At 48.6% G+C, this 23,106-nt stretch overlaps 1 protein-coding gene and 2 long non-coding RNA genes across 11 annotated transcripts in view; 2 read left to right on the top strand and 1 right to left on the bottom strand.

Annotated features, from left to right (window-relative positions):
- The window catches only part of LOC114673203 (uncharacterized), a 46,858-nt gene that overhangs the window by 11,262 nt on the left and 12,490 nt on the right, over window positions 1-23,106 (top strand). For both annotated transcript variants that reach the window (XR_013407442.1, XR_003723906.2), the window contains exon 2: window positions 14,113-15,308. This is a non-coding gene — a long non-coding RNA (uncharacterized LOC114673203). The remainder of the gene's footprint in view (window positions 1-14,112; window positions 15,309-23,106) is intronic.
- RNF213 (ring finger protein 213) overlaps window positions 8,856-23,106 on the bottom strand; it is a 134,153-nt gene continuing 119,902 nt past the window's right edge. For all 8 annotated transcript variants that reach the window (XM_077973145.1, XM_028836895.2, XM_028836894.2 and 5 more), the window contains 13 exons: window positions 22,535-22,691; window positions 21,771-21,951; window positions 20,428-20,519; window positions 19,573-19,824; window positions 18,322-18,454; window positions 17,792-17,875; window positions 16,926-17,106; window positions 16,461-16,662; window positions 14,968-15,045; window positions 14,214-14,408; window positions 13,666-13,755; window positions 13,393-13,571; window positions 8,856-10,794 (listed from right to left, as the gene is read on the bottom strand). In XM_077973145.1, coding sequence (XP_077829271.1) covers window positions 10,641-10,794; window positions 13,393-13,571; window positions 13,666-13,755; window positions 14,214-14,408; window positions 14,968-15,045; window positions 16,461-16,662; window positions 16,926-17,106; window positions 17,792-17,875; window positions 18,322-18,454; window positions 19,573-19,824; window positions 20,428-20,519; window positions 21,771-21,951; window positions 22,535-22,691 — 1,978 coding nt within the window. In that variant the 3' untranslated portion in view covers window positions 8,856-10,640. The remainder of the gene's footprint in view (window positions 10,795-13,392; window positions 13,572-13,665; window positions 13,756-14,213; window positions 14,409-14,967; window positions 15,046-16,460; window positions 16,663-16,925; window positions 17,107-17,791; window positions 17,876-18,321; window positions 18,455-19,572; window positions 19,825-20,427; window positions 20,520-21,770; window positions 21,952-22,534; window positions 22,692-23,106) is intronic.
- On the top strand, window positions 16,771-21,007 carry LOC144336046 (uncharacterized). Its single transcript, XR_013407446.1, has 2 exons — window positions 16,771-18,167; window positions 18,206-21,007. It is a non-coding gene; the product is annotated as an uncharacterized LOC144336046 (long non-coding RNA).

Genomic DNA, 23,106 nt, shown 5'->3' with positions numbered 1-23,106 from the left:
GAAGGACCCTTGCATAGTGAGGAAACTTCTTTCTGCCTGTATAACAGCACGGTGGTGCAGGATATGGAAGGCATATTTAGAGTCAGTATAAATATTGACTCGTAGTCCCTTTGCAAGAGTGAGGGCCTGAGTTAAGGCAATGAGTTTGGCTTGCTGAGAGGTAGTGGAGGCGGGCAGAGCGGTAGCCTCAGTGATCGATGTGGAAGATACTATAGCATAGCCTGCCTTTGCTGGTGTATGGTGATTAGGCCTGGTGGAACTGCCATCAATAAACCAAATATGATCAGGGTAAGGAACAGGAAAGAAGGAAATAAGGGGAAATTGAGTGAACGCCAGTTAGATTAGAGAGATACAGTCATGGGGGTCAGGTGTGGTAGCAGGAATAATGTGGGGGGCTAGCCTAAAACACTAAGGTCAAGTTGTTTGGACAGAAAGGCTACAGGGCGCGATCCCGGCTCTTGTGTAAGAATTTTGACCGCACAGCCCTGCACTTCAGCTGTGTGTAATGAAAAGGGTTGGGATGAGTTAGGGAGAACCAGTGTGGGGGCAGCTTCTAGGGCTGTTTTTTAAGGAACGGAAAGAGGAGTGGCGAAAGGATTTGGGATCTATGGGGTCAGCTAGGTTTGCTTTTGGGAGTTTACGTAATGGTTTACTCAGGATGGTGAAACTAGGTATCCAAAGGTGGAAGTAACTAACCATGCCTAGGAAGGAAAGGAGTTGTTGTTTTGTAGAAGGGGTTTGGGTTTGGGAGATTAACAGGACACGATCAGCAGGGAGAGCACTTGTGTTTTCATGAAGAATTATGCCGAGATAGGTAACAGATGAGGAAGAAATTTGGGCTTGGCTGAAGTAATGGGGGCTGTCCGTGAAGCCTTGTGGCAATACAGCCCAGGTAATTTGCTGAGCCTGATGGGTGTCAGGGTCAGTCCAAGTGAAAGCAAAGAGAGGCTGGGATGAAGGGTACAAAGAAATAGTAAAGAAAGCATGTTTGAAATCCAGAACTTCTAGAATACTGGGTTGTGGAGAGGTTGTAGAGGGAGGTATTGAGGATAGGAGAGTATATGGGTTTGGCACTACGGGGTGGATAGGCAAGACAATTTGGTTGATAAGGTGCAGATCCTGAACTAACCTGTAAGACCTGTCTGGTTTTAGGACAGTTAAAATGGGGGAATTATAAGGAGAGTTTACAGGCTTTAAAAGGCCATGTTGTAGCAGGTGAGTGATAACAGGCTTTAATCCTTTTAAAGCATGCTGTGGGATGGGATATTGGCATTGAGCGGGGTAAGGGTGATTAGGTTTTAATGGGATGGTAAGGGGTGACTGATCGGTCGCCAAGGAGGGAGTAGAGGTGTCCTATACTTGTGGTTTAAGGTGGGGAGATATAAGGGGAAGATGTGAAGGGGGCTTTGAACTGGGGCAAAAGGCAGCAATGAGGTGTGGCTGTAGCCCAGGAGTAGTCAGGGAAGCAGATAATTTAGTTAAAATGTCTCGACTTAATAAGGGAGCTGGGCAGGTAGGGATAACTAAAAAGGAGTGCAGAAAAGAATGTTGTCCAAGTTGGCACCAGAGTTGGGGAGTTTTAAGAGATTTAGAAGCCTGGCCGTCAATACCCACAATAGTTATGGAGGCAAGGGAAACAGGCCCTTGAAAAGAAGGTAATGTGGAGTGGGTAGCCTTCGTATTAATTAACAAGGGGACGGACTTCCCCTCCACTGTGAGAGTAACCCGAAGCTCAGAGTCCGTGATGGTCCAGGAGGCTTCCGAGGCGAGGGGGCAGCGTCAGTCTTCAGCCGCTAAGCTGAGAAAATCTGGGAAGGAGTCAGAGAGCCTTGGGCCAGAGTTCCAGGGGCTCTGGGAATGGCTGCTGGGTGAGTTGGACAGTCCAATTTCTGGTGGGGTCCCGCACAGATGGGACATGGCTTAGGAGAATCCTGGGCTGTAGGCATTCCTTGGCCCAGTGGACAGATTTCCAGCACTTGCAGCAAGCTCCTGGGGGAGGAGGTTCTGGAGGAATCCCTGGCAGCTGTGGTTCAGGCGTTTGGAGTTCTTGTGTGCTGGAGATGTGACTGGGGTTTATCTCACAGTGGAGGCAAGGAATTGCAACTCAGAAATACGTTGCTACTTGGCTGCCTCTACTTTATTATTGTACACCTTCAAGGCGAGGTTAATTAAGTCCTGTTGTGGGGTTTGAGGGCTGGAATCTAATGTTTGGAGCTTTTTTCTAATGTCAGGAGCTGATTGGGTGATAAAATGCATATTAAGAATAAGGCAGCCTTCTGGCCCCTCTGGGTCTAGGGTGGTAAAGCGTCTAAGGGTTGCTGCTAAGCAGGCCATGAACTGGGCTGGGTTTTCATCTTTACCTTTACCTAAAGAGGTAGTTTAAGTTTGTCATAGTTAACAGCTTTGTAAGCTGCCTTTTTAAGCCCTTCAACTAGGCAGGAAACCATGTAATCTCACGTAGCTATACCTGGGGAATCTGCCTGATAGTTCCACTGGGGATCCTCTCGGGGAGCTGCTCTAATGCCTTCCTGGACTCTGGCTCATGAAGCCGGTGGTTATCAGCATGAGACTGGGCTAGAGAAAAAACTCTTTCCCGTTTATCTGGGAAGAGGGTAGAAGTCAGGATGACATTTAAGTCACTCCAGGTTAAATTGTAGGACAGAGTTAGATATTGGAATTCCTGTATATATTTAGTGGGGTCTGATGAGAAAGAGCCTAAATGCTGGCTGATTTGGGAAAGGTCTGATAGAGAAAAGGCACATGTACCCTGACTGTGCCTTCAGCTCCAGCCACCTCTGTAAGAGGAAACTGTTGGGCAGATGGGGAAGGGGTAGTCGCAGAACGAAACTGTAAACCAGACCAGGTGTGAGGAGGGGAGGTGAGAGAAGGATTACAGGGTGGGAGAGCAGAGGCTGAGGAAGAATTGGGGTCTGGCTTGGCCTGGCGAGGAGCAGCCTGGGGAGAAGGGGAGAGGTCAGATGAGTCCGTAGAAAAGAAGAATTCAGGCCGGGCGCGGTGGCTCAAGCCTGTAATCCCAGCACTTTGGGAGGCCGAGACGGGCGGATCACGAGGTCAGGAGATCAAGACCATCCGGGCTAACACGGTGAAACCCCGTCTCTACTAAAAAAATACAAAAAATTAGCCGGGCGTGGTGGCGGGCGCCTGTAGTCCCAGCTACTCGGGAGGCTGAGGCAGGAGAATGGCGTAAACCCGGGAGGCGGAGCTTGCAGTGAGCTGAGATCCGGCCACTGTACTCCAGCCTGGGTGACAGAGCGAGACTCCGTCTCAAAAAAAAAAAAAAAGAAAAGAATTCAGAGGACTCAGAGCTTGGGGTGGAGACTGAAGGAACAGACAGAAGAGAAAGAAGAAAGATTTGGGACAAGCCTCATTGGGGGCAGAGACTAGGGAGGGACCAGTGTGTAAAAGAATGCCAGGACGTCAGGCACCTCAGACCATTTGCCCATTTTTTAACAAAAATTATCCAGATCTTGTAGGATAGACAAATCGGAAGTGCCATTCTCTGGCCACTTGGAACTACTGTCGAGTTTGTAATGGGGCCAAGCGGTATTGCAGAAGAAAATAAGACGCTTAGATTTTAGGTCAGGCGAGAGTTGAAGAGGTTTTAAGTTATCGAGAACACAGGCTAAGGGAGAAGAAGGAGGAATGGAGGATGGAAGGTGGCCCATAGTGAAGGAGGCAAGTTTAAAAAGGGTAGAGACACAGAGAAGGGAGGTTGGGAGCAGCCCTGGGCTGCAATGTGGGTGAGCAGCCAAAGCAGGCATCCCCACAATTGACTTGCCACCAAGGGAGTGTGGGTGAATGACCAAGGCAGGCGTCCCCGTGGAGATCAGACACCATTGCAACGTGGGTGAATAATCAGAGGGGCATCCCCCGCAATGATTAAACACCAAGGGAAGGCTGCCTTCCCGAGTCCGTGACTGGCGCCGGAGTTTTGGGTCCACGGATAAAATGTGTCTCCTTTGTCTCTACCAGAAAATGAAAGGAATTGAAATTAAGGGAGAGATTGAAGGGTGGTGCCAAGATTGAAAGGAGAAAGAGGTTGAGAGATAGAGAGGTTGGAGAAGAGAGTAAAAAGAGGTTGCTTATCCAATTTAAAATTGGTGAGATGTTCCTTGGGCTGGTTGGTCAGAGGACCCGAGGTCGTGGGTGGATCTCTTCATGGAGTGAGGGTGAGGACAGGGGACTGGTCTCCCGAAGAAGTCCCACTGACCAGGGTCTTCGGCACCAAATGTCTAACGAGTCCATGTGAAGAGACCACCCAACAGGCTTTGTGTGAGCAACAAGGCTGTTTATTTCACCTGGGTGCAGGCGAGCTGAGTCCAAAAAGAGAGTCAGCAAAGGATGGTGGGATTATCATTAGTTCTTACAGGTTTTGGGATAGGCGGTGGAGTTAGGAGCAATGTTTTGCGTGCAGGGGGTGGATCTCACAAAGTACATTCTCAAGGGTGGGGAGAATTACAAAGAACCTTCTTAAGGGTTGGGGAGATTGCAAAGTACATTGATCAGTTAAGGTGGGGCAGAAACAAATCACAAAGGTGGAATGTCATCAGTTAAGGCTATTTTCACTTCTTTTGTGGATCTTCAATTGCTTCAGGCCATCTGGATGGATAGTGCAGGTCACTGGGGATATGATGGCTTAGCTTGGGCTCAGAGGCCTGACAGTTAATTTATTTCAGGACAAGAATTTACCATATAATAATCTTTTTACATAAACTCTGATCCCCCTTTTTTTTCCTTTTTTTTTTCCGAAGATGATAACCATTCTTTTCCAAAGCCAACTTCTTTTACGTTTGTGAACTAGACTAAGGCCACAAGATTAGAAGTTACTATAATACATGTTACACTGTTCACTTTTAGCAAACTTTACTTTTGTTGAAAACCTTGTAAGTTTGGGATTTTAATTATCCTTTGCTATTAATAAGACTTTGTTTTGTCCAAATTATTTTAGAATTGGTATAGATGGCTTTTTGTTTGTTTAGTTACCTGGGTGGAACCATCAATCCTCCTGTCCTGAAGGGAGTTCTTCCTAGGTCTGGTTGGACCTTTGTACAGTAATTAAGATTTAGATCCCCCGTTAGGAAACCTGCTGGGTTAAGGGAATTTTCAGTGGTTAATGTTAAATCATCTTTTTTTTTTTTTTCCTAACAGAATAACCCCATACTTTAAGATTTCTGACTTAGTAAGCTACTTTTTCCATTTTTTGATTTAGGATAATTCTGAACCGAACTAGTGAGGTGTGTTCACAATGAGGTTTCCTCTAAAAGTTATTTTTCTACTTTTTTATGTTAGCAAAGCAGTTGCTGCTGCAGATTGAATGCATTTGGGCCATCCGCGGGTTACTGGGTTAAGGATTTTTGATCTGAAGGCTACAGGTTATCAGTGGCCTCAGTGCTTTCGGGATATGCCCTTGTTTACACTGACAACAAAGTGGTATTGAAGTGTTATAGGGTTACAGAGAATACCTTGGATTATCAATTACAGGTTTTAAATTTATCTTGGCTTTTAAAGGAATAGGGTACACTGTATTTTCTTAACTACTTGTATATGTCTCTCTTTATTCTTTTTCTCTTTGACTTTGTCTCTCTTTGACTTTCCTTTTGCCTCTGTCTCTTCCTCTCTGTCTCTGTCTCCTTGTCTCCCTCTGTCTCTCTGTCTCTTCCTCTCTCTGTTTGCCTCTTCTCCTCTCTCTCTCCTCTCTCTCTCTCTGCTGGTCTTTCCTTGCCTCTGCCAGCTGCTTATGCTGCTGTTCTCTCAACCTCTGTGGGAGGGGTCTAAAACCAGCTGTAACCAAGTGTCTATGTACGGGAACTGGTCTGGGTGCCCTGGCTTACAGGTTACTTTGTGTTATACCTTTGAAACAAGGGACCTGTCCAGGCTTCCTTCTGATGGCCAACCCACCTGTAATGCTGGCCAGTCTTATCTTACACAAAGTTTTAAGTTTTCCTGGTGTCATAGTACTCCATAGTCTCCCTTACATCCTTTCTTGAAAATTTTCAACATAGTTCCTAGTGGGGTGGGCTTACTTTGTGCCTCACCCATGTCTCCTCGAGACAAAACACCATACTGACACCAGAAAACAAAGAACAGGTAAAAAGGGCACACACACACTTTTACAGTTTATGCCAAACCAGAATCAAAACCAAAATCAGAGTGTCAGGAAATCGAAGCCAGGTCAAAACCAAAACCAAAGTATCAAGCAATCCAAGTCAAGTCAAAAACCAAAACCAAAGTGCTGATAAAGGCACACCATGGGTGATCAGGCCACGCTTCCACTCAAATGGAGTGGGCAAGTTCCCAAGACTGGTCCCGTCAAGCAGTTCAAACCAAGTCAAAACCAAAACCAAAACCAAAGTGCCGATAAAGGCACGCCATGGGTGATCAGGCCACGCGTCCACTCAAATGGAGTAGGCAAGTTCCAAAGACCAGTCTTACCAAGTTTTAGATGTCTAGACTCCAAGTGCCCATTCCTTCCCGGTGTTCAGCCACTGTGTTGATCCTCCACGGGGGCCTGCCACGCACTGCTCTGACGAGGCGTCCCACCGGGGCAAATGCCTACCCAGGAACGCTCTCAGGATCCGCGTCACTCGAGCTGGTCGGAGTCCCCCGCGCTGGTCGGAGTCCCCCGCAGGGATTTTCCACAGGGCAGGCTTAAGCCGTCTAAGGAGCTGCCTTGACCATCCGCCAATCGCCTCGCTTCCCGGTCAGGGAAACAAGAAATGTAGCAGGACAAACTGCAGACAAAACTCCTCAGACACCGAGTTAAAGAAGGAAGGGCTTTATTCAGCTGGGAGCTTCGGCAAGACTTACATCTCCAACAACTGAGCTCCCTGAGTGAGCAATTCCTGTCCCTTTTAAGGGCTCACAACTCTGAGGGGGTCCATGTGAGAGGGTCGTGATCGATTGAGCAAGCAGGGGGTACGTAACTGGGGGCTGCATGCACTGGTAATCAGATCAGAACAGGACAGGGATTTTCACAGTGCTTTTCTATACAGTGTCTGTAATCTATAGATAACATAACCAATTAGGTCAGGGGTCGATCTTTACCAGGCCCAGGGTGCCACGCCGGGCTGTCTGCCTGTGGATTTCATTTCTGCCTTTCAGTTTTTACTTCTTTCTTTGGAGGCAGAAATTGGGCATAAGACAATATGAGGGGTGGTCTCTTCCCTTAGTAGGACCCTTTTAGTAAGTTTAGGTGTGAGGGGAGGTGCAGTAGGGCTGAAGGTGTTTTTTATGGGCTGTGGAGCACCTGAGCAGGGGCAGCCTGGTGGAGCACTTGCTGGACCCAGGGCCTCTCCTCCAGCCTCTCCAGCTTCCCTCTGCTTCAGCCCCAGGGTGCCTCCCCATACACCCTCACCTCCTCAAAAGGGCTGTCCTACAGCGAGGGTGATTAGGTGTGACTTTTGACCAAAGTTGCTCTCTTGGGGAAAATGTACTTTCCTGGTGCTTGTTTTTCCAGCTGGAAACAGGATTCATAATGCTAATGGTTGAACTTAATGAATGAACGTGATGGGATGAGAATAATGCAGAATACAATATAAATGCTAATCATGGCTTGTATTGTTATTCAGCTCAAGGCTCAGGTTTTCTCTGGCCACCTCCTCAGTTATGTAACCTTATTACACTTCACACTTTATGTATCAAATCAGAGCTGTTTTCCTTAAGCACATTAGTGCATGTGGGCATGGCTAGACTTGGGTGGCTTTACCTACTTGGCCCTGAGCTGACATTTTCTTCCCAATATTTATCACTGGAAGTTTGTTTCTAAATTGGAATTGCCTGAATATATAGGAATAACTGAAATAGCTCATACCCGTCTCAGCTAACACACGACAGTCTTGTAACTATTAATGAAAGGTAAATAATTTGCACACACAATAATGTCCTTATGTGATTTTATTTTATTCTTTTTTTGAGACAGGGTCTCTGTCACCCAGGTTGGAGTGCAGCGGTGCGATCATAGCTCACTGCAGCCTCAAACTCCCAGGCTCAAGCAATCCTCACACCTCAGCCTCCCAAGTAGCTGGGATTACAGGTGTGCACACTCGACTAATATTTTCACAGTCAGGTCTTGAAGAGGATATAATCAGTTGTGAAGATTTTTAGGTAAATCACCACCAAGGTAGGGCTGAAAGCAGAAAGAACTCTGCAGCAGGGAACTGTCCAGGGAAGCGGGTATGAGCCGGAGTGAGGATGAATAAAGGGCTGGGAGGGGGAAGGTCAGGGTCGGTGATGAGGCATCCATGGCGGAAACAGAAACTGCAGGGTGAGGTGAGGCTGGCGCAGGGCAGACAAAGCGAGTGTTCCCGTGCAGGCCAGCATGCCTCTTCTTCTCGCCTGGAAGAGCCTTTCCTTTTTGGAAGAGAAAATGCAATTTTCCCCCTAAAGGGGCATTTTTAGCACTCAAACGTAAGTGGGCTCCTGGAAGGCTTATTGTTTATCTCTCACCCCACAAGTGGACTCATGAGTGAAGTTAGTTAGCTCCTACCTGTACTCCTGTTAGCTGCAGCCCTGCTGTTTCCAGTGAAGTCATTTTAGGCAGGGCACAGGGGACTCCTCTCTGAGGCTGAGCTGTAAGCATTTCAGTCCCAGACCGGCTCCAGGGAGTGGCGCTCAGCTCCATTGTGGAGTCGCCGGGCTGCTGTCATCTTGTCCAGAGGAAAAGTTTACCATCTCGCATTCGACGGCAGAGCGTGCTTTCTGTCTGAACAGTCTGGACATACTTCTTCATGGGTGCTTCTAAAGGACATTTTCACAAACAACAGAAACGATTCCCAAAAGCCTCGTTGATGTCTATGTGCCATAAATAGAAGCTCTGCCCCCAGAGAGGAGGGTTCTTTAGCAGCAAAACTCTGGTTTATTAAGACAGGTATGACAAGTAAAATAGAATTCACTTTGTTTTGCCTCTGCTAGGCCAGTATATTTATGTACAAACAACATAATGCAAGATATGACAGTTAAGGCTTTGAAGCACAGCGTACAAAATGAAACAGTTTAAAACTCTTCATAAAAATGGGAAAAATTCCCAGGCCAAAGGAAAAACAAAAGCCTTAACAGAAAGAGGCTGACAGTGGACTCCCTGCTGCTGAGGTGTGGCCAAGCGAGTCTGGGTGTGAGCTGCCACCTCACGGCCAGCCCTGAGGTATCAAAGGAGCTCCGAGTGCAAGTTTGAAGACTTCAGCAGGCCAGCCCCTGGCCCCCACACCCGCTCACAGGCAGTCGGAATGCAGATCTCGGTGGCAGGTGGCTCTGCACAGTCCAGAATGATAAAACAATCACGGATGACTAAATGCCAGGGACTGTGTAAGTCAGTTCCTGCCTGCAGTCTGGGTCACTCTGCCCTTCATCAGACCCTGTGGCGGCACCATCACAGTGAGGAGAACGGAGCACAGCTCCTTCCGTGCCTCCTGCCAGCGCTGCGCAAGGTGTGCATGGCTGAGTCCTGAACAAGCATTTTCTATTTTTGTAGCTCTCACTCCTTGGGCCCAATTTCAAGTTAAGTCGTTAACTCGTTTAGAATGAATATTAAGGATACTGCCTCTAACTTATCAACAGCTGTGCTGAGCTGTCTAGGAAGAGAAATTAGTCCAGAGAGGTCCTAAGTATCAAAGCAGATTTTGGAAAGAAAAAAGGCAACACTTCAGTGAGAAAAGCAGCACGAGATCCGGACCCGGGGACTCTTCCCTCTTTCGGAAACGTAACTGATTTTGATGTGCTGAGTCTCAGTTTTTATGCCATGGCCGAGAACCACACAAAGGACTACATACTCACACAAGCGAGAGCATGCTGAGACTGCATGTTTATTTGGCATAATGCCACAAAAACTCCCCAAAGAACTGCCAGAACCAGGCCTGTGACCGAGTTTACAGTCATCTAGTTTTCTCTTACAATTTCAAAATATTAGATCAGAAGAATCTTTGGTGATTAGTCCACTCTCCATTTTAAGCATGAGGAAACCAAGGCCCTGATGGTGTCCCTGGTCCAAGTCCAGTGCTTTTCACAGTGAGGCTTTTGGCTCTGACCCTCTAAAATCGGTCTGTGACTCATTGGGAGGGCGTGGGTCAGATCTGGTTAGTTTGATCTTAAGGCACTCACAAAATGCCCTGATTTTTCTTGTCTTTGTGAGAAGACGAAAAACAGTCTGGCAGTTTTTCACATCATCTTGGAAACCCAGAAATCTATGTACAATACTCAGAATTTAAGGGAATGGAAGAAAGAAGAAAATGAGATTTTCTTCTGTGAGTACAGAGTTAGAAAAAAAGGGGTGGGCAGTGCCAGAGGCGAGCGGGCACAGATCATTGCTGCGAGTGTGGCTGAGCTACTTGTCTCTTGGAATGTAAACAATATTGGTTTATTTCCAATTTCATCTAATCTTCATTGTCATCTCCCAATGAACAGTACTCATGAGAAAGTTTCAGAACATGTACACACATGGTCCAGAAACAGCTCGGCCTTCAAAAAGCTGTCAGCTCATGTAGCACGCCTTGGTCTTGAATTCGGTACTATGCTGACAGCTTTCCTTCTGAATGCAAAAGCACCAGTCCGTGATGAAGTCCACACCGCAGGAGAGGAGAGAGGAGCCTTCTCTCCCACGCCATCCGAAGACAGCTGAGGAAATAATTCTATCTCATTTGTCGATCCCGTTTCAGCACAGCAGCTGTTTTCCACACTGAGACACAGCTGGCGAGCAGTATCTTTTCTGGGAACTGAGATTCCATTTCAGGAAGAATTTCATTTTCTTTAGTTTCCATGTAACTTACCAGAGTGTCTCTCAGGCTGAAAAACGAAAGAATAAGAGAGCATTGAAAACAGTCTCCTCAGCACAGTGGCTCATGTATTGTAAGCCCGGCACTGTGGGAGGCTGAGGCGGGTGGGTCACTGGAGCTCAGGAGTTCAAGACCAGCCTGGGCAACATGGCGAAACCCTGTCTCTAGCAAAAGTACAAAAATTAGCTGGGCATGTGGTTGTGTATGCCTATAGTCCTAGCTACTTAGGAGGCTGAGGTGGGAGGATCACTTGAGCCCAGGAGGTAGAGGCTGCAGCGAGCCGAGATTGCACGACTGCACTCCAGCCTGGGCCACAGTGAGATCCTATCTCAAAAAAAAAAAAAAAAAAAGTCTCCCATATAACATAAGGGGACCAGTCAGTCCCCTCATGTCAGTTTTTCCTGTTGTCATCAGCAGAACCAAAATGCTCATTAAGACTTAAAATCCTAGGCTGGGCGCAGTGGCTCACACCTGTAATCCTAGCACTTCGGGAGGCTGAAGCGGGTGGATCACTTGAAGTCAGGAGTTCCAGACCAGCCTAGCCAACATGGAGAAACTAAAAATACAAAAATTAGCCAGGCATGGCGGCGGGTGCCTGTAATCCCAGCTACTTGGGAGGCCGAGGCAGGAGAATCACTTGAACCCGGGAGGTGGTGGTTGCAGTGAGCTGAGATCGCACCACTGCACTCCAGCCTGGGCGACAGAGCGAGACTCCGTCTCAAAAACAAAAAAACAAAACAACAACCAAAAAAAACAAATCCTGAGGAGCAGTTTAAGGTCAATCACCTGAGTTCCTGAACTGAGACTAGCATCCTGGGTTGAAGGCTCTGGTTCCTGACTGCTGCTTCCCACATGCAGTACACAAACACGATAGAAGCCCACGGAGCACCGTGCCGGCCCCTTCATGTGACTTTAGGCCCTCTAGCAAGGTGATGTTTATTTATAAGGGTTGCTAAACAAGGCCTCACCATTCAAAAAACCTTGTATTCTATCACATGTTTTTCATTAACAAAAGATGGGAAATTCTCTAGGAAAGGGATCTTTTTTATGTACATGAAAAGTACAGGCTAGTAAAGACTTATTGAATAGGTTCAAATAACATACATGTATATAGGTATATGCCACATAGCATAGTGGAGGAAAATAACAAATAGGAAACATATTGGTGAGGAAGACTGGAGTTTGATGATCTAGTCAGGAAAACGTCAAGTTAAATCCTTCACACCTAAACTGGTGAACAAGTGTGTGAAAGCACAAAAAGAGAGGACAGGCCGGGTGCGGTGGCTCACACCTGTAATCCCAGCACTTTGGGAGGCCGAGGCGGGCAGATCACTTGAGGTCAGGAGTTTGAGACCAGCCTAGTCAACATGGTGAAACCCGTCTCTACTAAAAATACAACGAAATTAGCTGGGCAGGCACATGCCTGTAGTCCCAGCTACTCAGGAGGCTGAGGCAGGAGAATCGCTTGAACCCAAGAGGCAGAGGTTGCAGTGAGCTGAGATCATACCATTGCACTCCAGCCTGGGTGAGGGTGAGACACTGTCTCAAAAAATGAAAAATAAATAAAGGCAATTCAGAGGATGATATACAAATGGCTGATGAATATAAAAAACGTGTTCAGCCTCACGGTAAATGGGAAAATACAAGTGAAAATGAGATAGCATTTTGGCCATTAGATTGGCAACATTGTAAAACATGGATAATATCCAATGTTGAGTATTCTCATACACTTTTTTTTTTTTTTTTTGAGACGAAGTCTCCCTCTGTTGAGACGAAGTCTCCCTCTGTTGCCCAGGCTGGATTGTGGAGTGCAGTGGTGCGATCTCGGCTCACTGCAATCTCCACCTCCCAGGTTAAAGCAATTCTCCTGCCTCAGCCTCCTGAGGAGGTGGGACTACAGGGGAGTGCCACCACGCCCGGCTAATTTTTGTGTTTTCACCATGTTGGCCAGGCTGGTCTTGAACTCCTGACCTCAGGTGATCCACCCACCTCAGCCTCCCAAAGTGCTAGGATTGCAGGGTAAGCCTCCACTCCCGGCCTAGTATCAGATTTAAAATGTACCTCTCTTTGACATAGTCTACTTGTAAAAATTAGAATATATGACTTGTAGGCTGGGTGTGGTGGCTCACGCCTTTTCATTCTAGCACTTCGAGAGGCCGAGGCGGGCAGATCACTTGAGGCCAGGAGTTCAAGACCAGCCTGGCTAACATAGTGAAACTCTGTCTCTACTAAAAATATAAAAATTAGCCAGGCATGTTAGTACACACATGTAGTCCTAGCTACTTAGGAGGCTGAGGCACGAGAATCACTTGAACCCAGGAGGCGGAGGTTGCAGTGAGCCAAGGTTGCAGTGAGTTGAGATTGCTCCACCACACTCCAGCCTGGGTAACAGAGCAAGACTCTTGTCTGAAAAACTTGTGTACTTGCTTAAAGAAAACCCAGCAGAGATTAAAACCAAAAAGCTAGTCCTAAGGTGCCCCGGTAATGGCAAAAAGCAGGAAATGGGATCTTGTGGTAAGAAAATAACTACTTCTGTGTCTATGGAAGATCACAGGAGAGACGGCAGAACATTGTGTCTGCCCCGCCCCGCAGGTGTGCAAATCCATACCTCCACTCAGGGTTGAAGCTCCCCTCAGTTTGGGGGTTCTTTAGTTTCAAGATGATCATTTCGTGCAGCTCCAGCAGGAAGGCGTCTAGGCCAATCTGATTTAGGAATGTGCTGAGGAGCTTAGCATCGTCTGGGCTCAGATCTGCTTTGTATCTTGAACTGATTTCCCCAAATGGCTCCTAAAACGACGGAAGAGCAAATGAAGCATTAAAGACTGCAGGGAGAAGGGAGCGCAGTCCCTCTGTCCGGCGGAGAGGAAGAGACCAGACTTACTTTCTGCAGCCGCAGCAGCTGTTCAGACTTATGAGCAGACAGGAACTGCCAGAGGGCAATGGTGTGTTTTAACTGGCATCTGTCTAAGGCCTGCAGAAGGAACAGAATTCCTGAATGGGGGCTGAGGTCTCACACCCCCACTCATGCCATGTGCCAGGGAGCCCGAGTGCTCTCCACACAGGCATTCTTCTCTTCGTTCTGCCCTGTACTAATGTGATCTCCCTCCTTGTGAAGGCCATCTCTGTCCTATCTACCTTCCCTCCTGTGGCACCTCAGAGTCCACTCACATCACACAGTTTGCAGGGGCCTCATGTACTCAGTCACATTTGGGCTCTATCTAGACTGCTGGCATTTCTAGCATGTGTCTGTCTCTGCTGTCCCTGGTGTGTCCTGTTTACGCTGGACTGACTGGGTGAGCGGTTGTTCTTGTCTCCCCGTCCTTTTCAGGAGCACCTAGAGTGGCACTCCCTGAATGCTCCTATCCCTCGCAGGAAGCAGGAGACGAGGGTGAGGGGCTGTGCTGATTTCTTTTTCGGCGTGAGACCCACCTTTGACACGTGAGTCGTCTGATCACCCATTCTCAGGACGTCTTGAATATACATATTCAGGTGCATGTTTGGATCCCCACCAGCTGTGCTCAGAAACCCCAGAGTGACTTCTACGACGGACAGCGCTTCACAGGCATCGCTGTAGGACTGCAGCTGTCCACTGATGGCACTAATGACCGAGCTGGGGAGGGAGTCCTGGGAAATGAAAAGCAGGGAGGGATGTCTGTGGGCTGGGTTTCTGGTGTCTCACCCCCTGGTAAGAGAGCTGAGCCCCTTCACTGCCCAAGCCACGTGTGGGGTCAGCTAACAGGTGACACTTGGGCACACTGTGTACAGGCAGTTTTCCAGACTTTCCATAGAAATAGATACAAGGGCAGTGAATCTTCAAACAACCCTGGAGGCCACGGAGACACACAGGTCTACCTATCAATACTGGCATGCAGAGAGCAGGAACAAACTGGTTCCATGGACTTTCCGCTTCAGCAGGCATGGCCATGACATCATTTCTGAGAATCAAACCCACAAGATGTCAATCTGCTTTTACTCTACAAGAAAACCTGCTGATTTGCTGTCTTGCTTGCCCTCCGCAAAGAGCACTGGGCTCTTAAGGAGCACCCTGGGGTCCTCAGGGAGGCCGCAGAAACTGCGGCTCACAGCAAACACCTGGGGCAAGGCTGGAGTAGGCCTAACATGGAGGAAAACACACTGAGAAGGCAGAAAGCCCCATGCAAAGGATAAGGTTTATCGGGATCACCTGCGCCATTTTGTTCTTGATGTCCATAAAGAGATGTTCGTAGTTCCAGTCGTGTCTGTATACCAGAGTGGGTATTCCCTAAATTGAGAAAGAAAAAAGGTTTTTAAAATCCATTATGGACATTTCCATCAGATGACAAACAGAATCTGCAGCCGGAACTCCAGCGTAGTGCCGCACTGCCCAGTGTATCCCTCGGCAAAGAGCGCCCCCTGTCATTAACCCACCATCTATGGAAATAGGAACACAACCGGGAATCCAGCGAGCCCCCACGGCCAATTACATGACAAGATATTGGCACGTCATCGTGGCCGGCTTCGCCACAGGACGTGCTAGGGCAACAGGTATCTGTGCATATCCCATTCATTTATTCATTCAGTCACTAAAGGCACAGACCATGCACAGGCAATCACTCTGCCAGAGGACACGGCTGTGAGAATGAATGAAAAACAGCCATGGGCTCTCACAGTTCCTGGCCTAGTTGCAGGTGGTACCGTACATAAGTACAGTAGATTTGACTGTAGCTGGAAGGAACAAGTGCTGTCCAGGTGAAAGAGCAGAGATGGGAAAGTGCCTGCCGTGTGGCTCCAATGCGTGAGGTCACGGGATGCAGTGCAGGGAAATGGGCTACGTGGCTGGAGGCAGGGCTGGAAGGTTGGGCTAGGCTGAGCTACAGGGCCTCCATACCAGACAACAGTGTCTGCTTTATCCCGTATGCCGTGAGAGGCCAGGCAGGGCCATCTGGCACAGAAAGAAGAAAGGCAGATGTGGGTTTTGGGCCATGGACTGAAGAACCTGGAGGTGGGGACCAGTTAGGAGTGGCTAGCAGTCCAACTTACAGCATGCTTTTAACTGCAGAGTGGGCTTTGGCAGTCAGGTGAGGACACACAGAAGGCACAGCTAATCGCACCTGCTGGCAGGTTACCCATGGAGGCTGAAGGAGGAGGGGCTGTGGGGGTGGTAGTGCCATTAACTGGTAGAAAAACCTAGATGATGAGGCCATCAAGACCTCAACAGTCAGCCAGGTGCAGTGCCTCACACCTGTAATCCCAGCACTTTGGGAGGCCAAGGTGGTGGGTGGATACCTCGAGCCCAAGAGTTCGAGACCAGCTGGGCAACATGGTGAAGCCCCATCTCTACCAAAAAATACACAAATTAACTGGGCGTGGTGGTGCACACCTGTGGTCTCAGCTACTTGGGAAGCCGAGGTGGGAGGATCGCTTGAGCCCAGAGATGGAGGGGGGTTGCAGTGAGCCAAGACGGCACCACTGCCCTGCAGCCTGGGCGACAGAGTGAGACCCTGTTTCAAAAAAAAAAAAAAAAAGACTTCAACAGTCCCTTGGGGGACTGAGGTGCAGATGGCCCTGCAGGAGAGCCCTGCAGACCAGACTGCGGGGTGAGGTGCTGCTTCCCTCTTGTGAGAAACACACCAAGGGCTGCTTGTTCACAACAGACACACCGACCAAATGAGCAGCAGTGGCGGGAGTCAGCCCTACCTTGAGGCTCAGCCGGGGCTTGCCCTGGAGGAAGCGGCTGACGATCTGCCGCTGAATCTTCTCCAGGTCGAACTCCTGCAGGGTCTCTCTGCCCTGCTCCACCTGGTACTGGCAGTTGGAGAGAATCAGTGGAGTCAGGTCCCGCTCTACTTCGTAACTGATGACATGCAGGTCAGTGACATCGGCGGCATCCACGGAATAGCTGAGGGGCAGAAAGACAGCGTTCAGCGTCCAGGCTGGGCTTGCGGGCCGAGGGCTCCACATTGCAGGGAGCTGGCTCCTACTTGATTTCTCACAGTTGGAGCAGAGGAAAACCATACCCAAGTATGGGGTGGGTCGCTGGTGAGGGCGGCTGAAGGAGTGAGTGTCTGTTAGGGAAGGGGCTGAAGCTTGCTTATGTCTGCCCACTGGGCTCAGGGACCCCAGGCTGAGCAGGCACCATTTCCTGTTGGCTCGTGCACACACCTATTGTTTCCCTCGGAGAGTTTTTCCACCGCGTAGACAATTTCATTGTGTAGGCGAATCAAGTAGCTGACAAGAGCGGTAGCACAGAGGCCCAGGCCCCGTCGGCGTGGCAAGAGGATCTCAAAATCAGCGTCCAGATCCAAGTCAGTGCTGCAGTAGTCTTTGGGTAGGTTGATCTCGCCTTTAAACGACAGGATTATTCTTAAGCAGAGAGGAGTTCCTACCCTCACAGAATCCAGGCGTGGGGAGGAGGGTGCAGAAGCCATCAGCTCCACAGAGAGCTGGGTCTCGGTTCTGCCCCCGTATACTGATAGAGTTTCAAATGCTTTCAGCTCCCTTTTGATGCCATATTTAGGGACTGAAGAGGACTGAGGGTTTATTTTCCTGACACGTTATTTTACTTATCCAGACACCACCATCAAAAGAGACACACGTTAAGCATTAACACAGTGCTGGCTGGGCGTGGTGGCTCACGCTTGTAATCCTAGCACTTTGGGAGGCCGAGGCAGGTGGACTGCCTGAGCTCAGGAGTTTGAGACCAGCCTGCGCAACATGGTGAAACCCCGTCTCTACTAAAATACAAAAAAAAAAAAAAAATTAGCTGGGCGTGGTGGCATGTGCCTGTAATCCCAGCTACTCTGGAGGCTGAGGCAGGAGAATTGCTTGAATCCGGGAGGCGGAGATTGCAGTGAGCCGAGATGGAGCCACTGCACTCCAGCCTGGCAACATAGTGAGACTCCATCTCAAAAACAAAAAAACAAACACAATTCTGTGTGTTGACAGGGATGGGCCGAGTCAGGCTGGTAAGAGCCTTCAGACCAGGCTCTCCTGGAATGCTTAGTGGTACAGAGGGACAGGACACTAACCGTTCATCTCAAGCGATCTCCTCAGTTTGTTCCATGTTGAGAGGAAGATTGTGATTCTCTTCTGAAGTAGCTGCCTCAGCCCCTCTGTTGAACAGAATACTTTTTAAGAAGCGTGACAGCACCCCCCGTGCAAGGGCCAGACCACCCTGGTTACATGCTCTGCCGAGAGCCCGTCTTTGCTGCTCTGTACAGTCATGAGCATGTCTGAGGCGCTGTTTGAAGCAGTGAGCCGAGTTTGAGGAGCTGAAGAGGGAGGCGCTTTTCAGCTCTGGTGAAGGTTTCTAATATGTTTTTGGGGTTCAAGCACCCTTTACCGCATGCTGAGAGCTTAGGCTGTAGAGCCTCCATCAGTACCTCCCCACCCCCAGCTTAGGCTGTAGAGCCCCCGTCAGCACCTCCCCCCGCCCTGCTTAGGCTGTAGAGCCCCCATCAGCGCCTCCTCCCTCCTCCCCACCCTGTCCCCCTATGCAGTGATCCTTTCGAACCACCAGACGCGGGACAGTCCTGGTCTTGTCAGAGCAGAGCCACACCTGAGCTGTGGCTGCTGAGGAAGCCTCTGATGGAGCTGTATTCAACTTGCGGGACGTTCTGGAACCGCTTCACTAGACCTTTTTGCAGGGCCAAAATCTCAGGCAGGAACTTTACCAGCCTCAGCTCTGCTTCCTGGAGAAGGGAAGACCACCCGGTAACAATTTTTATTTACCTAAAAAATGTTATTGGGGATACAGACTTTGAGACTGGCTGGGAGACTTGTATTTGTAGCTTCATCTGGTCAGTGTCATTTCCTGTGATACAGCATGGAGCTTGAAAATGGGAAAAGGGTCCTCCCGTTCTTCCCACAAGTCTATGGACAGTGCAGTGTGTCAGAAATGGAGGACGGAGAAGAGGGAGCCCAGGCTCTATGGAGCTGACGCATCAGCGGCGTCCACCAAAGGCTGATGAAGGAAACCTGTCCCTTGGGCCCATGGTACGGAGAGAAGCTGCTGGAAGAAGAGACCAGAGCTTCGGCAGCGAGGGCTGGCCTCGTTCCTGGGTGTCCTTCCGAAGACCTAGGGTCTGAGCATCTTTGATGTAATGAAACTGCATCTCAGAGAGAGACCACAGCATTGATAGGAAGTCCTTCCTGTCACTGTGAACTAATACTCCTCAACTGACCAACAGAAGTTTCCAAATCATCATCCTTGCGAGACAGCAAATACTAGTCCATGGAGAGAAATGATTAGACAGTCTGTTGTAGAAAATGAAACTGCAAATGGATGAAAGTTAGAAAAGTACATTTCTAATTCCAGCAAATGCGACCAGTACACTTGACTGCTCCCCAGTACCCCACCACCGCCAGCGCACACCCACTCACTCCCATCTTCCATCTACGCCTTGATGCTTGGGCGCAGGGAGGAGTTTTGTTTGATCTGCCCATGCTCCGGCACTGCGGACAGAGAGGAACCCAGCGGCTGGGAGAGAGCTGCATCTTTTTCTGTCTGGCTGAGTGATGGGGGGAGGTCCTCTCCTAGCCTCCAGCTTCCCCACAGGTCACTGCTAATCCCAACCTGGGTATGTATTTCGTCTGTGACTTTATGCTTCTGGCAATCGTATGGTTTGATATGTATGAAAATCTCTAGCCCTGAGTCTTCTACATTCTATTCAAAATCAAATAATTGAAATAGACTGTTAAGATGTTCTGTCTTTAGGAATGATTATACTATGTAAAAGCCCAGGGCCTTCAGGTCTCCTGGGGAACTCTGCACCGAAAAAGGGAAGGAGCCACAGTGAGCCAGACATACCTTCTGCAGGAAATGCCAGAGGATGGGCACTCTTTCTTTGCCATTTTTCTGTTCCACAATGTGCTGGAGGTACTCAACTGTAATTCTTTTTCTGCAGCTCCAAATCTTAGAGCAATGGACCACACTTTTCCGGGGCAGGTGGGGCAGGAAGGTCACTGGGTCACCATATATTATTTTGGCCACAGGGTTAGAGCTGATACGCTTATCTTGGCTGATGAGAATATTCATGGTGGGAAGGGTTTTATCTAGATGCTGGATGGAGAAAATGAAACAGAATTCTGGAAGTGAGGTATTGCTACAAACAGATTGGAACACCCAGTAACTCCACCGCTGGGTGTCTGCATATTAGGGCATTTATCCCCTGCTCTGAGCATGTAATCAGGTATTCCCTTTGATCTAATTTCAGTGTTCTTTGTTTATAGATGTATGTCTCCCCAAACAGAATGAGATTCAGAAATCTATATTACTCTTAGTAACATTCTGGCTGCTAGACGAGTAATTAATCTATGATTGTCAGTTCATTTTTAGTGGGTATATATATGTGATAGTTTATTTCTCTACCTTGTACATTACATTCTGCTGTAAAAAGTAATGGAGAGAAAAGTACTGCCTGCACTTGCTGGATTCCCAGGAATTCCTCGGACTGGCTTCATAACCAGCTGCAGGAGGGAAAAGCACTTGGGGACAGGAGGAGGATGGAGTGACTTGAGGCGGGGAGCATCAGAATCTGGGGCTCAGCCAAAGGTTCTTGCTGGCACCGCTATGAGGGGCAACAGGCTTGGAGCATTCAGCAGACGCCGGGACCCTTCCTTTCTGGACAGAGCAGCAACACAGCTATCCCCACTTACTGCTCACCTCCAGTTCAGGAGAAATCACAGCTGCGATTTCCTTTTCCCAGTTGTTCCTCATTTCTTTGGTTGACAATCTTGTGTCAAAATTTAAAAACCCTACAAAAAAACTCCAAATGTGTAGGTTACCCAAGGCACAAAGAACACAGCAGTCTGCGTATAATAAACACTAAATAAGTGTTTAATAGAAATAACATACTCATTTTGAGGTAAGAGATTTCTAAATTAAGTATTTTGAAATAGTTCCTGCTGTTACCACCAACTTAATGACCTTTTGAAGATAACGTCAATCTCTAAAAATTCCTCTACCCTACATAATTGTAATCTTAGAACCATTTTGAAAAAAATTACTGAAAGAACAGAACTGAAGCTCCAAAACCCAGGGCGTGGTAACGGTGGCCGGGCCACCGCCAGCCATCCCAGCTGCTGCCGCCCAAGCCCTGAGGCCGACCACACAGATGCGGAGTGCTGCATAACCCTCCGCCTGCTTCCGGGATTCTGTCATTTCATCGGTGTGACTGGGTGCGCTCACCTCGCTGAAATCCCACCAGAATAAGAGGCTTAAAATAAAAGCAGATTGTTCAAAATGGAAAATAAATAGGAAGGCCAGTTTCGGGCAAAGAAGCAGCTGAGGTGGGAGCAGATTTTCTTGTCGTGCGGCAGGACTTATTGCTATTATTGTTGTTATTTTAAATTAATATTGTCCTCACAGTGGTAATTGTGATTTTTGCAGATTAGCAAAAGAAAATCACTTTTAATTCCACCACTCACAGATAACCATTTTACTAAGTTGTCTTATAGACCTTCTCTTTCTGTATGAATTTAAATTTTTCAAATAGAAAGTTAGCTCGGTGAATACAGTATTTTATAGCTTTCTTTTTTTTACATAACTGTGGACATATAAACATTTAATCAGCACACAACTGTGATGGTGATTGATCCTTTGACACACATGCTCTGTGTGGACAACACGTGCTTCCAGCATGGCAGGGGAATGGCCTACGGGGCTGAGTTCAGCACTGAAGACTCCCCATATATGCACACTGAACACTTGTGTGCAGACGCTCCCGAATACTGCAGGTCTTAGCCAGGCAGGGGTGAATGGAGAGAACAGAGCAGCTCCTTCCAGCCTCTGGGCAAGCAAAGTGCTTCCTTTTTCCAGCTCCAGGCATCGCCTTCCCTAGACACGGTTTTCTCTGTGTGTTCTCTCATTCTCTCCAGCAACAGCACAGACAGAGCTCAGACTGGCTGCGTGTGGGGTGGCCCGCAAGAGAGCGAGCCTGCTTCTGCTGTCGTCGTGCTGTGTGATCCCCGCCCAGCCCCTGCCTCTGCCCCTGCCCCTTTCCTCACTTTTGCCAGAGAGCTGGTGCTGCTCTTGGAGAAGCCTGCGCAAGACAAGGTGGACCACACTGATGGTCTCGTCAGCACTGTGTCCCAGCATCTTGGTCAACTGCTCCAGGTCCTTCAGGATGTGCTGCTGCAGAAAGCCTTTTGGATCCCTCACTGGAGGCTTAATGATGTTTATCAGAGCCTGTGGGGGCAACGGAACAGAGCGTTTAGCGGGATCTGGTTTGTAGAGAAGATGGTGAGCCTGTAGAGGCCATGGGGAGTGGAGCACCAGCACAGAGGCGGAAGGCGGTTTCTAAGATGAAAACTGTGGAGTGATCCACACGTGATTCGAACAGGTGAAAGGAAGGCTAGCAAGCGGAGCAGCTGCTGGCTTTTCTGTTATTACAGTGAGATAAAGAATCTTCAGATTGTACTGTTGGCCATCTTGGTTATGCAGTGTGTTCTTTCTTCCCTAGAGCTACAATGAAGACACAGGTAAAATAATGAAGATGTCAGCCTCTCTACTCCCAGATGTGGACCAAAGACACAGAGCGTTAATTTGACATGGATTGTATATAATCTGGGGAGTAGTTCCCCCATATACCATCATGTGCCACAGGGGGAAACATGGAGATGTGTAACCTGGATATTTCTTTGTAGACTAATGAGCTTCGAAATGCATAGATGGCAGCTAGGACTTGAGACAAAAGGACTCCCCGGGAAGAAGCGAAAGCTGGTTCTTCCTAGAGTAACTCAGCACATCATTTGGCAGCACCGGGTTATACCTGGGAACTCTGGGAAGCTCCCAGAAGCAGAGCCAAGTGAGTGAGTAGCCGGATAAGGATGAAGACCACTGGGGGCAGCCCTCGGTCACACGTCACCACGTCTCTCTGCTGCGGGTCACCTAGCACGTGGCCGGTCTGCGTTCTGTCTGTGCTGTTGCTGGAAAGAATGAGAGAACACAGGCTGAGGCTGGCCACTTTGGCAGGCTGCACATTCTCAGCACTCGGAGTGAGGCTCACAGCTGAGAAGAGAGTTATGTCAGAAGCACTTGCTGTTCCACTAAGCCTGGACCATGATCCTAACAGTCTCTCTCACGACAGACTCGCCTGTCCGGCGGACCAGACCCCACCGCGTTCTCAGCACCAAGTGGCTGCGCTTGTGTGGTATTGATGCTGATCCCCAGGCAGGGTGTTAGGATGCAGGCCTGGACCAGTCTTTTCCACTGAAGTCTTTGTCGGGAGAGGAGTGGTTGGGCTAAGAACAGCTAGAGTGTGGGAGGACAGTCGGCATCCTATGGGTGTCCATATTGTTCTCATTTCCCCAAAGGAAAAACTAGGATCCAAAGTCCAGCAGA

This window comes from Macaca mulatta, chromosome 16, assembly GCF_049350105.2.
Source record: "Macaca mulatta isolate MMU2019108-1 chromosome 16, T2T-MMU8v2.0, whole genome shotgun sequence".
Lineage (NCBI taxonomy): Eukaryota > Metazoa > Chordata > Mammalia > Primates > Cercopithecidae > Macaca > Macaca mulatta.
This window is presented reverse-complemented; position numbering and strand designations above follow the sequence as displayed.